We start from the raw sequence: 15,513 nt of genomic DNA on the forward strand, positions 1-15,513 counted from the left end.
GGCAGCAGTCAATGATGAAGTACTTCTGATGATAAGCAGGTGACCTCACCAGGATTTGAGTTTTTGAAAGGGGAGAGGGAAGATCCAATTTGTTCCGATGACCTGCTCATCTGTTCAGATGTAACAGTTGGCATGCCACCTGCTGGACAGTATAACATCCAAAGCAGCCCTCATTCATATCTTAGGTGAGAAGGACAGTGTTTATGAATTTCTCACTAGAGTATGGGGATGAATCTTTAGTCTTGGATAGTAAGACAAGTAGATAAGAGAAGGAAGAGCTTAGTTTCCAGGGGTGGGGAGCCTGTGGCCTCCAGGCCATACACGGCCCTCTAGGTTCTCAAGTGCAGCCCTTTGACTGAATCCACACTTCACAGAACAAACCTTTTCATAAAAGGATTTGTTCTGAAAACTTGGACTCAATCAAAATCTGCACCCAAGGACCAAAAATGCCACAAGTGACCTCGAGGCCACAGGCTCCCCACCTCTGGTTTAAATTGTATCTCTGGACACCCTGTCCAGTACTACATCCTCCTCTCATGAGAGAAGGGAAGAACTTACACTATGCCAAGCCTGTGAAAAGCTCTTCATAATCATTATCTCATTTGGTCCTCACAATAACCCTGGGAGGTAAGTATTATAATGATCCCTATGTTACAGTTGAGGAAACTGAGGCAGACAGAGGTGAAGTGACCTGCCCAGGGTGTAGTTAGTGTCTGAGGCTGGATTTGAACTCAGGTCTTCCTGACTCCAGGACTCCAGACGTCTCACCACACAATAGGGCCAGAACACAGAGGAGGCATTCTGTCTCATGGCACAGCAATCCTAGGCCATTGTCCTGCTTCCTTCGAGGTTCACTAAGGACATTCAGACCTCCCGGTCCAGGTGCTTGGCACAACCATTGCTCCACCAGTCCAGGGTTCAGTGCCCAGCTCACAGCCTCTTCTCAACACTAACCCTCGCCTCAACCCACGTTCCTTGAATGTCTGCACTGATCATCAACCACAGCCCCTGCAAACTTTCCTTTTCGCTCAATCATGGCACTGGGAGAGCTAAACTTAGATCTTCCTATTTCAGATCTCACCCTCACTCATAACTGTTAACTCCGTGGCAAACCATGTGATACAGCAGAAAGAATGCCATATCATTCAATTACTCTGGGCCTGCCTCAGTTTCTTGATCTGTTAAATGGGGGAGAGGGACTAGATGGCTTCTAAGTTCACATCCAACCTTAAATCAAATATTCCTCCCTCTGATCATAAGTAACTCCTTCTCCTTCCACCTTTCCCCTAACCTTATTTTTTATCTTTTTGAAAACATCTAGCCTTCCTTGTTTTCCTAATGCATCTTCCCTGTCTGGCCTCACTGTCCTCTCTCCAGGCTTGACCCTCCTGTTGGCCAGGTTGTCCATACAATAGCCTATGTCCTTGGATCCTTTGGATCTCACCACTGTTCCTGACTTAGCCTGAGTTCTGCATGAACAATTAATGTACCACAATTTACCATTTCTGGACTGTTGGACATTTGGAGACTTTATCTGGTTCTTTTTGACAATTACACGATTGTTACAAAAATCTTGGAAAATTTATTTCTTTTGGGAGGTTCCTAGTGACAGTTTTAGGGCATATCCCCTAAGTATTTCCTTCATTTACCAAATCCTAACAAGACAAATAAATGATCCAAACTCATTATTTCATGTTGTATACAATCTCTCAGAGAGAAAGAAGGGTTAATTAAATTGACACAAAGAACGAGGAAAAGTCACATGTTACGACTTTCTGTTCTTGTTCAATCCCTGTCTCATCTTCTACAGGGTCTGACGTGTTGTGGTGGAAGCCTTCCTCTGCATTTCTTAATAGGTTGTGTGCAGGGAGAGGAAATAATTGCTTATCAACTGAAAAAAATTAATTATGAAAATACATTCAGTCTCACACTTGGGCTAAAGTCCCTGTTATCCCTTGTCCTTGCTACGCGACCATGTCAGTTTCCTTTTGGTTCACATGCACCATGAATATTGTCTTTTACAGAGTATCTCCCATGTGAGACATCCTTGGAACATGAGGCTGATGGTTACACCCCCACCCCATCCCACCCCTCAGGCATTTTCCATTTTTGCCTATCACTGTGAGTCTTAGAAGATCATGGTACAGCCCCAGAATAAGATAATGTTAAAAAAGGGGGCAGAGAACAGCTCAAGGTCACTGGAAGGGCCTCTAGGACTCCACTCCCAATCCAGCTCACTATCTTTCTCTTTCACTGCGGACCCAGCTATCACCACCAGCACCAACACCTCCACCTCACCTCTGCATAGCACTCACAAACATGTTCACAACAAGCCTGGCAGGAGGTGCTATTGTTCTTGTTTAAGAGATGAGAATAAATGGCCTTACCACACGTAGATAACATATCCTGATGTTAAACCTAAAAGAACCTTAAGAAAATGAAGTCTGGCAGAGTTCATATTAAGTAGAAGTTATTACCATCCAAACAACTCTTGAAAACTGCTAATTCACACACAGCCTATTCAGTAATTCTCAGTTACAAAGAATATTCTACTAACTGCAGCATCCTCTTGCCCATCCCCAAGCATTCCAGATAAATGGGAGTCTGCCACAACTATCTCAGACATTCACGCAGCTAATAAGAGCTAATAAACACTCGTGAGTAATTCTCTGAGATCACAGGTGGTTCTAAGTTTGAATACTTCAAGGATGGAAGCTCCCCTGCCAGATCAGTAGTTCCTGGCATCGTTCCAGGTCACTCTATGTACAAAACAGTAGGTTTTCTCAACATTGCATGGTACATTTCCCAAACAGTGATGGCAGAAGATGCAACCACTGTTATGATTTTCTATGTTTCTATACTGACTGTGGAAAAGCAATACAAAATACTCATGTTATTGACTGAATGGATGTTGGAAAACCCACAGGCCCAGCGTAGTGCAGTAACTTCACTTTTGTACAGCTAGGTTACAAAGAAAAGATTATGAAAAGGAAAGATCTTGCTCTCCCTGCTGAAAAACATACAACTCAGCCTAAGCAGCCCCAGACAATGGGACAGTTCGAAGGGGTCCTAATCCAAATAGCAACCCCAGACCCTAGATCTTTTCTTTTCTCCTCAAAATTCTTCAGAATGGGGATAAGGAAGGGCCAGGTGGGAACTACCCTGGCCTCCAGGAATGGGAAGGTTAGTGATGAAAATCCTCTCCTGAGATGCTGGGGTTTCCAATGAGCTCCAGACTTACTTGTTTCCAATGAGACTAACCAGATAATACCTTGATGGTGTTCTCATGTGAAGTTTGTTGTTTGTTTTGTACTTTTTTGGTTGTATTTTATTAAAACAAAACTTTCTATTCCCTATTAAATTTTAACAATTAAGATGGGTACTGCTGCTGTTTTAAACTTCAATCCTTTGTAGGAGACCTTTTTGTCCACATTTCTTATTTCCTCGTAAGATTTGGAGCTGGAAGGGCCATGGGGATTTCCCTCATTTTAAAGATGAGGAAACCGGACCTAGCTCTAGCACAGGCACACAAGTGTAAACAGCACTGAGATCTTCTCCCAAATCTTCCAGGGCCAAGGCTCTCAGCTTGTTTTCTTCACTTTTCTTCCTCTCTTCTTGCTAACTCTGCAACGAGCAGCTAATGAAAGTCTTCTTTTGCCCCTCATTCACTCGGCCTAGTACGGCTCTTAGGCCATAATAAACTAACTGACTAATGGGCTACCCAGGCAACCCTCAGGGCCCGTCTGGCCAGCAGCAGGGATGTGAAAGAGGCACGCTCAGACAGTTCTGACCCAGACACTGCAAACTACAGAACCCTCCATTTGAGTAGACCACATCCCACATATCTAAGAAGCATTTCTCTCCTTCCTATCAATAAAGGTGCCCGGGCACTTCCAAACAAAGTGAATTCTGCTAGCTCATTGGACCACCGGAATTTAGAGTTGGAAAACAGAACTAAAGTCCTGTAGTCTAACTTCTTCATTGTACAGATGAGAAAAACTGAGGCCAAAGAGGGCTCAGTTCCCTGCCTGAGGTCTCATTTGACTTCACAGTTTGTCTACTGAGAGCATTTGTACAGGTCATATTTTTCTATTAGCTCCCAAATGAAGCTTTGTGTTTTGTGTGTTTTGTTTTGCTTTGGGGGAGGGGGGGGGGGGCAGAGAGGCATTCCTGTTCTCAAACCCACTAGCACTGTTATGTTCTCTAGCTCAGCACAAGAAAGGCACCTCCCAAATTTAGAGGGTGCTTAAAATGTCTGAAAAATGAATGACCCTGAACCAGTCATGAGGATCAGCCCTGAGATGGCCAAGTGAATGGCAACAAAGGCTGGAGCGCCCCTCTGAAAGGTCCTGGCCCTGAGCACTCTCTGAAGTCAACACCAGCAGGAGTTCAGAGCACAATGAAGCTGGTACCAGTGGGGACACCCCGAGTCCCTGGTGATGCTAATCACAGGATCACTACAGCAGTGCTAAAGATAAACTGAGAGGTCACTTGCCATTCTAAACCCTTGTTTTATACTCTTCTGCAACTTCTGCAAGTAAACTTTTCTGTGGGAAGTCTCAACACCAATTATGACCTGGAAAAAAACATAATTTGGGGTTTTTTCTGTTAAATCATTAAAAAAAATCTAGTTTAATAAGGGTCAAAATGACCTTCTCAGATTCTTTAACAAGACCTATTAATCAGAAAATCAAACAAGTTCTTTGTTTAAAAGAAATCCACTTCCAGAAAGAATGGCAATAAACAGCTGTCATTTACGTAGTGCTTTAGGTTTGCAGCGATAATACCACCTCATTTTATATTATTACTCCTATTTTACAGATGAGGCTGTGACTTGCCCAGGGTCACCCAGTTGGGAAGTGTGGCCAAAGTCTGTGCCACTGAGTAGTGGTAAGAATGGAAAACGTAACCCCATCCACCATGGCCACATAGCACTGTTACACACACTTCTTAAGGAATAAAGGAAGGACCCTATCATTACTGTTTACATGACTTTTTAAAAACCTAATTGCAAAACATACTAACTCCCCCACCTACAAAATGTACCAGCTACAGATAATGAGACTGAAACTGTAGAGAGACGCTGAAGTGAATACAACAGCCTGTGCCAAAGGTCACATACACAGACCACACAAGGGGCTTAGCTGCCATGTATCTAAGCAGTAACCAATACCAGACCTTTCTCCCAACCCAATCTTCTGGTTTTTATTCTCCAAATTCTGGGGTGAAATCCTCTTCACTGTAACGCAAGACCTGCTACTTCTATCTACCTGCTACACTCCTGCTACTTCTATCTACCTGCTACACTTCCAAATCACAAGGCTCCCACTCTTGGGCTTCTGATTCCATCTTTCAGTATATTTCTGTGGATAGTAGATGTTCCAATCTTTCCAAATTTTAGGGGCAGGGGAAATGAAGGCAAAGTGCTCACTGCTTCCCAATGCTAACTAACAGAGGAGGTTTATGAGGGTCCGGGTCAGCCAGAAGGTCACAGTGCTGGTGCCTCCTCAGACACATGCTAACTCTGGGTCTCACAGTTACTTCCACTCAAGGTGCTCTAGTCCAAGCCTCTTTGTACAACTGTACAGCTGAGGAAACTGAGGCCTAGAGAAGTTAAATGATTTTCCCAAGATCACACAGATCCAATGGCAAAGTCAGGGCTTGGCTACTGTGCCATATTGCCTCAAAAACCCTAAAGTTCAACTTTGTAGTATTTCTATTACTATGTGGTATTTCTCTAACTTTTCAGCAGGTTTGGCACAGTACTGGGCCAACTTTTTATCTGCTGCTTAAATACACAAAATGTTACATATGTTATCACATAATAGTAGAGATAGTGAACGAGGAGAATAATACCTTCACTATAGTAAATTTTTCCAGTTGATAAGAGAGGAGTAGGGACAGTCAGGAAAAGAGCTTTTCATTCTACCATCAGTTAAACAAACACATTAATAATGTTTCCTGAAAGTAAATTCCTAAATTTATAAAAAAAAGGACAGCAAAAAATTTACACTATAGAAAATAGGAAAACAGCACAAATGTTCAACAACAGAACAGATAGCCAACTAAGACATAAGAGCATAAAAGAAAATTATATAGTTATTAAGACTGTCGCTATTAATACACAGAAATGAATTTGAACCAATACCAACTGAAAAAAGCAAAGCAGAAAATGGGATGGACACTGATTATAACAACACAAAAATGTGTCTATACACTAACTAAAACAGAAAATGTGCAGTATGCACACAGTTAAGTTTAAACAGTTGTGAAACTATTGAAAGTGTCCCCAAGAATGTGCAACAGAGAGAGAGCGAGATACCTGAGGTCACACTCTCCCTCTTACAAGGCCCCACCTCTGGGCATGCTAGGAGAAAGTGTTCTGACACAATTATTTTTTAAAATGAGCAAAAACAGAAAATAGAATCAAAGATACAATGTATTCCCTCTCACTTAACTCCAGATGTGGCTTGAGAAGAGGTGAATTTTTGCTGGTAAAGAAATGCACCTGAGGTCTTTTGGTCCACAGATTTAAAAAGGCTGATGGCAGACATATCCCTCTCAAGACTTCACCTCAACAGGCATTTACAAAAAAGAGCGATATGGACCAGGCGGCTGCTAACGTCCTTTTAGTTCTAACAGCTTCACACATTCCTAAGACCCTGGTCAGCACAACTGACAAAGTGGGAAATGAAGTCAGCTCATCTGTCCAGACTACTGTTTTCCTAAGAAAGCTTCACATGAAGTCTCAAGGCAGGGAAAGGTCACAGGTTACTCATCTTCACTAAACCACACAGAAGATCCAACTCCAAAAGAATATTGAAATTTGACTGCTCATGGGTCTCTGTGGCCCCAACTCATCCCCTTCTACCCTGATCCTTTAAGAGCAGACAAGGCCCATCGCCAGCCTCCCAGCCTTCTAGGCCTGGATGAACCAGGGCTCTACCACCAAGCCCCACTTCCAAGTCACAAAAAGGAATCCAAGCAGGGCTTTGGTGGGAAGCCTAAAGGATCAAACAAGGCTTCAAGCAAATGAAGCAGAAGTTGCCCAGAGGACTTACAGAAAGATACAGGTAGAACATGTGGAAAGAGGGGGGGGGGGGGAGAGGGAGGGGGGAGAGAGAGAGAGGGAGAGGGAGGGAGAGGGAGAGAGAGGGAGAGGGAGAGGTAGGGAGAAGAAGAGGGAGGGAGGGAGAGAGAGAGAGGGAGAGGGAGAGGTAGGGAGAAGAAGAGGGAGGGAGGGAGAGAGAGAGAGGGAGAGGGAGAGGTAGGGAGAAGAAGAGGGAGGGAGAGGGAGGGAGGAGAAGAAGAGGGAGGGAGGGAGGGAGAGAGAGAGAGAGGGAGAGGGAGAGGGAGAGGGAGGGAGAAGAAGAGGGAGGGAGAGGGAGAGAGAGGGAGGGAGAAGAAGAGGGAGGGAGAGAGAGAGAGAGGGAGAGGGAGGGAGAGGGAGGGAAAAAGAGGGGGAGAGAGAGAGAGAGGGAGAGGGAGAGGGAGAGAGAGGGAGGGAAAGAGGGAGGGAAAGACAGAGAGGGAGGGAGGGAGAGAGAGGGAGGGAGAGGGAGAGAGAGGGAGAGGGAGGGAGGGGGAGGGAGAGAGAGGGAGAGGGAGGGAGGGGGAGGGAGAGAGAGGGAGAGGGAGGGAGAAGGAGGGAGGGGGAGGGAGAGAGAGGGAGAGAGAGGGAGAAGGAGGGAGGGGGAGGGAGAGAGAGGGAGAGGGAGGGAGGGAGGGAGGGAGGGAGGGGGGGAGGGGGGGAGGGAGAGAGAGGGAGAGGGAGGGAGGGAGGGAGGGAGGGAGGGAGAGGGAGGGAGAGGGAGGGAGAGAGAGGGAGAGAGAGGGAGAGGGAGGGAGAGAGAGAGAGATCTGCAGCAGCAAAGTTATAGTACCCAGAGCAGAGATCACAGATTCATCTAAGTAGCCATGTTTTATGACAAGTCATGGTATTTTCAAGTCATTTTTAATTAAAAGCTGAACACTAAGCACTAGAGGTAGAAAAGATGAAAAGAATCCTTTAGCTAAAGGAAGGGATAGGGATTGACCTGGGGAACTCCCCAATGAGGAGGCTCCTATTCTCAAAAGCAAGTCAGAAGGTTCCACGTAGGAGCTGTCAGGAGCACTGAGAGGCCCAGTGGTTTACCCAGGGTCATACAGCCAGGAGTTATCAGAGATGAGACCTAAACCCAAGTGTTCCTGGCAGGGAGAGTGGAGAGAGAAGGAGAGGGGAGGGAGCACTTGGCCTGGAGACCTGAGTTCAAATCTAGCTTTGGACACACACTGTTTGGGCCTGGGTAGGTCACTTAACCTCCGCTTGCCTCAGTTTCCTCATCTGTAAAATGGAGATAATACCCTTCCTTCCCAGGGTTTCTGTGAGGATCAAAAGAGAAAATATTTATAAAATGCTTGGCACAGGGCCTAGCACACAGCAGGTACCACATAAATGCTGGCTATGCTTTGCTCAGGAAGCCAAGGCACAGCTGAGAAGTACATCTGCCTCCTGGTGAGCACAGGAACAAAAGTCAAGCGGGGTTTACTTGAAGGATGTTCTTATCAAACTGCACACATATAACAATGCCCTGGAGCCTGCCTTCTAGAAAGAAAACATGCTCCTGGGGCAGGCATACAGTGTCAAAAAATATCAATTTTTTTCAGGAGAACACATTCTTGCTGGCCAGCGGGCTCATCATGCATATTCCAGTCTCCTGCACTCCTGTCTCCCAGGAGCACAACCAGGAGGTTAACTCCTCGTGCCAATCCCTACTGACATCCTGGTCCATGCCTTTGCTGATTCTCTTTTCTCATGCTGTTTTAAACTGGTTTCTGACGTTTAACATCAATCCAAAATCTGTCAGACCTTGAGCCTCAGCAACCCCTTTCCCAATCAATCCAATCCCCAAAGCACCTAGGGATATCATCTCATTACAAATTCCAATTCCTGTACAGAATCCATAAATGTAGGGTCCCCAAGTGAGGCAAGTTTTTAAAACCCAGGTGGAATTACTTGGTAAATAATGAATTATGTTACCTGATGAGCACAGCGCCTTGGAGGTGGATTGGGGACTTCAACTTTTGTCCAAGTATTCTTTCTAATACTGTAGAAATATAGTTCATTGTATAAAAAAGTCTGCAGAAAGGAAGCAAAGGATTTAATTGTTATAAACAATTTCCTTCATGAGACAAATTAGTTAAATGAAAATCTCAAATATCAAATCACACTTAATAAATTTTCTCCTAAAACAAATAACAGGCAAACATCCCCAAAAAGAAGAAATCAGAGCAAGTCAACAAAAATCAGTCTACTTTTAATCCTAACAGAGAATAAAGCATACAAATCTAACTATATTCAGTCAATACTAAAATCCAGCTGTTTCTGGGGTAAACCAAATCTTCCTATGCACTCTCAAGGGCCCTCTGGGACACCTTCTACTGGGGCAGGGTCAGAGGTGTTAGAGCCTTTAGAAGGATCTCTAAGGATCACTTTACAAGTAAAGAATATCAAGCCACTTGTCCTCGGTCCCCACCAAGCCAGCAGTGGAACTGGGATTTATGTTTGGGTCCTTTGCCTCCAAATCTGGCTTGGCTTGCTTCCTATTACACTATGTTATCTACAACATTCAGGGCCTCAGAAGCAACAGGGGCCATTCTGAATACAGTAAAACACTAAAATATTTTTAACTTATCTTCTAAAAAAGGAAAGACACAGACAGAAGCAAGGACAGCTTCCCTAAGACCATCATATTAGAACCCTCTTCTCCAGAGCCTCTCTATACAGGGGAAGAAATTCAACCCCTTTACAGTTTAAAATTCTGCCCTGAGTATTGTGAGAATGTTTTTTACCAAACTAGGGTAAGGAAGCTCTTTCTATAATATCCCTCAACCCAAAGGCTCCATGGGTATTTCATAGCAAATGGAAATAAGCCTGGCCTGCCCGACAGAGAATTGAGAAGGAGAGATGGGAAATGATGGCTCATTTCCTCATGTGTCAGGGCTGGTGGCAGAAAGCTTTACAGATGGTGACGGCCAGAAAAGATGAAAAAGGTAAGCACACAGGAACAAGCCATGGAATGATACTTGACCTTGCTATAAGATGCCATAAAGTCTCCTTTCTGCTTAAAAGACAAAACGACTATCCTAAAAATACTAATAAAAACAGCCATTGGTGGTGTTAGTAGGGCCCTCTACACTGACTCACTGGAGCCCAGCCACAACCTCTGCAGGCCATCTCTCAAACAGCACAGGCGTGACCGTGGCATTCTCCTGCTCACTAAATTGAGGGGTGATGTCTAGGTGGCAAATTCCTCTTTTTAGTATTTAGCTCTTTCAACATTTAAACCTTCAGAGTGAGCAGTCAGGAAAATTCTTTACATACACAATGTAAATGGAAAGAAAACCACAAAACAATCACAAACAAACGCTGCAAAACTCTAAAAGACAACAACAGTAATAGTGCTTTAAGGTTTCCAAAGTGCTTTACAAATACCACTGCATCCCATCCACCCAACCCCCTGTCTCTGGGCCAAGGCATGCGCCCCCCCCCCCCATCTCCTCCCTGGCCTTCTTTGAGGTCAAACATCAGCTCCTACAAGAAGCCTTACCTAATCCCCTCCAATGGCTAGGATCTCCCCCAAAAAGGTTACCTTGTAATAACTGATGTTCTTACACATTTAAATGTTGATCTCCCTCCAGATCCCCCTGAGACCACCTGGCATGTAGCCGGTACTTGATATATGCTTAAGAATTGACTAAAAATAGGTATGAGATGCTTACTAAAACAATTTTACAAATGCAGAAAATGAGTCACAGAGTGTGAAAGCTGGATTGCAAGCTATGTCATTCCAGCCTCTAGAAGTCCTAGACATGGTGCCTCTCAAAAAATTAAGAGATAAAACTGATGGAGTGACAACAACTGAAGTCAAGCAAATGAGAGAAAACGTAACTCTTGGCAAACCTTACAGCACTGTATGGATTTCAGCTGCATTTAAGTCAGGGACCTGTTGATTTCAATGATACAGAGAACTCCCCAGTGAGGAAAGTCCCTCTCCTAAAACAGGTTAAGTACCCTTTCTGCCTCTGATATTCTTGGGGAATTACCAGTTGAGGTTCTTGTCCGGGATCACAAGCCAGTTATGGCAGAGGAGAAACAGAACCCAGGTCCTCCTGGTCCCAACGCCTGCTCTCCATCCACTAGGCCACCAGCACTGGCAGCAGCAGCAGTAAGGGTATCAAATGTATAAATGCATAGTTGGCAACTCCAATAGTGGAGGGCCAGCCATAAGGTTCAGGAGAGAGAGTAAAGAAGGTAACTTTATAAGGGCTGACTCTAAAGAACCGTGACAGAGGGAATCATGGTGCTGATGCTGACGCCTCTCTACCTATAGCAGTCCTGCACAACCTGCAGTTCACCAAAGGATTTTAGGTGGCCTGCGCACAATGTAGAGGAACGTTTTCCATAGAGGAAAACATCCTCAACATCTTCTGGGAATCACCCAAAATCCTCTGGTGGGCCACAGATTGTGCAGGCCTGATCTAAAGTGTTCTGGGATGCCCAATAGAGCCCCTAGGGTCTGCTTCTGGTCTGAGCAGCACCCAATGGGTCAAAACCACTCAAAAGAGAGTAAATAAAAGTAGGCAAGGGCAAACAACATGCGAGTGTGAAACAGAATTTATCCTTAGGTCTGCTATTAAAAAAACAACAACAAAACCCAGCAGATTATTAGGCACAGATTACAACAAAAGTAGAAACCACCATGTTTTCCTCCCAAGAAAGATGGGCAAGATCAGACACAGATCTCTTCTGAACTCAATTTGATTTCAAATGAAATAGTAATGATGAAGCTAGGGGAAAGAGTGCGACTTTACTAATGACCACACTCAAAGTCCTTCATCTTTAACCTCTCTGGGTCTCTGCAGAGCCCAGTGGTATCTGGAGGAGCCAGATTTCTGGGGTTCACTCTGTTCTGACATCCAGGAAAAGTCAGTGGGCTTCTGCTGCATCCAGGAGCACGGGAGTCAGACTCTAGGCAAGCAAGCTAAGTGAGGGGGGCACACTGCTTTAATTGGAATACCCCCAAAACACCTTAGCCTGAGGAAAAATCAAAAAGGGAGCCCTGGTTTATTAGAAACATTCTTATTCACAGCATTGAGGGGGCCAGCACTGTCAATAAATATTGCTTTAAAAAAACCAAAACACTTTCCCTCTTCAGGGAGAACACTCATCAGCTACAGATCTCAGAAACAAAAAGTTGTGATGCAGCTGGGCAGGGAGAAAACTGGTACCAGGCAAAAGGAAGACAAAGAACAGACTGAATCCATGGCAGTCCCAAGAAATGATGAACTTCTGCAATATTGATGCCAACACAGTCACTCCATTCCCTTAATGGAGCCCAGTTTGACTTGTCAAGGACAGTGGTTCACATTTCTTGTGACAGCTCAGATAGCAAGACAATATGAGAAGGGAATTAAAATTATTTTGCTCTCATTCTAGGACAAATGCATATTTCATGATCACTGTATCAGAGATTCATTTTTACTAAAATGAGACTCATGAAAATGACAGTGAGGAAAAAAAGACAAAAAAAAGTATACTTTACTTTTTGGCCATTGAAATATTCACCTCCAAAAAGGATTAATTCATCTTTCTCAGGATGAGGAGACAGGGAAGCATTTAACCTGTAAGAGAGATACAAATAAGCATGATCTCGACAGAAAGACTCAAAACCCTTGCCACCACATCTCAGCTGCTTGGCTCAAACGTGGTCCCAACACCGGCTCCCACACTAGCCCTTTTGCCTCTTCCCCTTCTCCAGCACAAGCTCAGACCAGGAGCACCCACAAACGCCATCACTTTTAAACTCAGTAAAGAGAAAAAAATGACTGGACATAAAACATCTCAACCACCACAGCTGAAAGTCACCACCCAGTACTTTGACAGTCCACTGGAGAGCATGTGAGTTTAACTCATGGCCATTGCTAAGGACACATGAGGTCTTTACTGATGCATCTCCCGCCACCTCCCACAATGTGTGCATATTATTCAAGTCCTTCCTCTTGGTCAGTCAGTAACCACTGATTAAGTATGTTCTGCATGCCAGGCACTGTGCAAGCACTGGGGGTGCCAAGACAAAAGACAGTCCCTGCCTTCCAAATGCTCATAGTCTAACAGGAGAGAAAATATGCAAATAATTATTAGAGATAAATTAAAGCTAACCAATAGAATAAAACCTACCATAGGTCCCAAGGAACTTGACCAAAACTAACATTTACTATCGGAGTCCTCTGCTCTACCGTCTCAGTCAACATAAGTCACAAGGAAAAGCTCATCCCAAGAACACAAGCATGCATCCCTGACTAAAAGGGCAGACACGTGCACAAGACAAGAGGACTCCTGCTGAAAGGGTAACCAGGTCAGCTCTCACTAGGTCTGCATAATCAGCCTTGATTGTGTGCTGCAAAATGGGGCATCATCTAGCCAGAGAAGGAACCTCTGAGTCACAGCTAGCAAAGCAGCTCGGTGATGCAGTGGGCAGAGCGCCATGCTGAGAGTCAGGAATACTCAAGTCCAAATCCAATCTCAGACACTTAAATAACTGTGCGACCCTGGACAAGTCACTTGACTTCTGTTTGCCTCAGTTTTCTCAACTAGGGATAAAATGAGGATAATAACAGCACCCTCCTCCCAAGGTTGTTATGAGGATCAAAGGAGGTGACATTTGGAAATCACCTAGCACAGTGTTGGGCCCACAGCAGGTGCAACAGAAATGCTAGCTATTTTTATCATCATCATCATCACTATCCTCACCATCATGATAGGGCACCTCAGCCTATGGCTCAGCCAGCAACACTGAGGATAGGGGAAGAAGGGCACCATTTCCTTGCCCCATCCAATGGCCCAGCAGCCTTCCAACCCTTTCCCAAGGCTGCCTTCTAAAGCCCACTGCACCACCTGACCTGGGGCTCCTAGATGTGCAGGCCAGCAGCTAAAAGAGAGAGCCACCACCACCTTCCCCTCACACAAAACTTATTTTAAAAATATACTGAACTGGAATTGTCTACCTGGAAGCGTAGTTGGGAAGAGAGTGGTCTGTAAACTGCCAAGTGAGCTTAATGAGTCATACTTTTAGCTGGAGCCCAGGACCAGCAGAGGTTTAAAAAAAAAATACAACATGTGGATTGTGAGAAAAGAGCTGCCTGGATGAGAGTAAACATTCTGCAGTCTATAAATAACGTTAGAGATCATCTAGTCTTACCTATTCACTGGACAGAGGAGGAAACTAGAGGCCATAATGGTGACCTGAGTTACCCATAGTTCTCTAGCTAGTTGGGAAGTGGCCTCAGGTTCCAGCTCCGACATCGTTACTGACCCTAGCCTCAAAACAAATGTCATCATGAGGCTCCCATCAAAGGCTGCCTCGTCCTTGGTCAGTTTTGTGCCTAGAAAGGCACCTAAGCATGAACTGGGCTTTGTACGCAGGCAGCCAGGAAGTAAATGTTTGAAGAATAAGATTGGATCAACGATCAAATGCTGTCCCAGCAGGCAGTTACTTCTTACAATGTCAATAAAGAGTAAGAAATAAAAGAATCTCATTTCACTATTACTGAGAGAGAAACTAAAGTTGACTGAGAAGTGACTGGTCCAAGCGGCCCATTTTAACAGAAATGGATCCAAGGAGCGTTGACTTTACCATCGCTAGAAAGTCCTCTCATTACGATGGGCCCACTCTTCCTCAGGTGGGAGTTTAATCAATGAGAGTCTCCTTCGATCTAATGCTGTGTTCCCTTCTCTTTTAGTATTTCAACATGCTTAAAACTGTACTCATAACTAAGGAAGAGAAAATCACTTCTCTGCAAATAAATCACAGATGAGGGCCACCCCCTTTTCCTCTCTCCTCCTGGGTTTGCATGGCAGTGCTCTCTCCTGGCTCTGTTCCTACCCAACTGGTCCCTGCTCAGTATCATTTGCTAGATTATCATGCATGAATAAAGTGTTTATTAAGAACTAACCATGTGCAGAGCACTGTGCTAAGGGCTGGGGAAACCGACAGAAAACTAAGCCAGTGCCTGGTCTCAAGGAGTGCCCAATCACTGACATATCCAGGAGATTTCAGCTGCCAATCAGATGAAAAATTTCCTAGACCCAGCAAAGCAGCTGTTAACATCTCTTTCATGTCATCTCCACTGATAAAATCAGATTAGCTTCTGATAGTGAGCCATTTGATGGAGCCAAGGGCTTTGGGGACAAGAAGGCTTCTCTCTGGGTCTTCAGTAGCTGCGGTCCCTCCCCCAGATGCTTCCCAGGATGATGGCCAAGGGTTTATTCCCAAGATCCCTGGGTTCAGGGTCCCTAGCTATCTTCCTTAGGGTCTCAGGGGAGATTGCATGGCACATGCTGCCTTCTGTCTTTCCCTCAGGGTTTTCTGCTTGCTGCTTTAGCTAGGTTGGCCTGCCTGCCCTGTGGATGGTGGGTTGGCACAGAAGCTGCTTCCCTGGATGATGGCTATAAGGGCTGGGCTGGAAACAGGA

At 44.8% G+C, this 15,513-nt stretch overlaps 1 protein-coding gene across 3 annotated transcripts in view; it reads right to left on the minus strand.

Moving 5' to 3' along the window:
* KLHDC4 (kelch domain containing 4) overlaps positions 1 to 15,513 on the minus strand; it is a 104,875-nt gene that overhangs the window by 80,254 nt on the left and 9,108 nt on the right. For 2 of the 3 annotated variants that reach the window (XM_072636276.1, XM_072636278.1), the window contains exons 3-4: positions 12,585 to 12,663; positions 9,020 to 9,118 (exon numbers count right to left, since the gene is read on the minus strand). In XM_072636276.1, coding sequence (XP_072492377.1) covers positions 9,020 to 9,118; positions 12,585 to 12,663 — 178 coding nt within the window. The remainder of the gene's footprint in view (positions 1 to 9,019; positions 9,119 to 12,584; positions 12,664 to 15,513) is intronic. The other variant, XM_072636279.1, reaches the window with a different exon arrangement.

The sequence above is a fragment of the Notamacropus eugenii genome, chromosome 1, assembly GCF_028372415.1.
Source record: "Notamacropus eugenii isolate mMacEug1 chromosome 1, mMacEug1.pri_v2, whole genome shotgun sequence".
NCBI classification, from domain to species: domain Eukaryota; kingdom Metazoa; phylum Chordata; class Mammalia; order Diprotodontia; family Macropodidae; genus Notamacropus; species Notamacropus eugenii.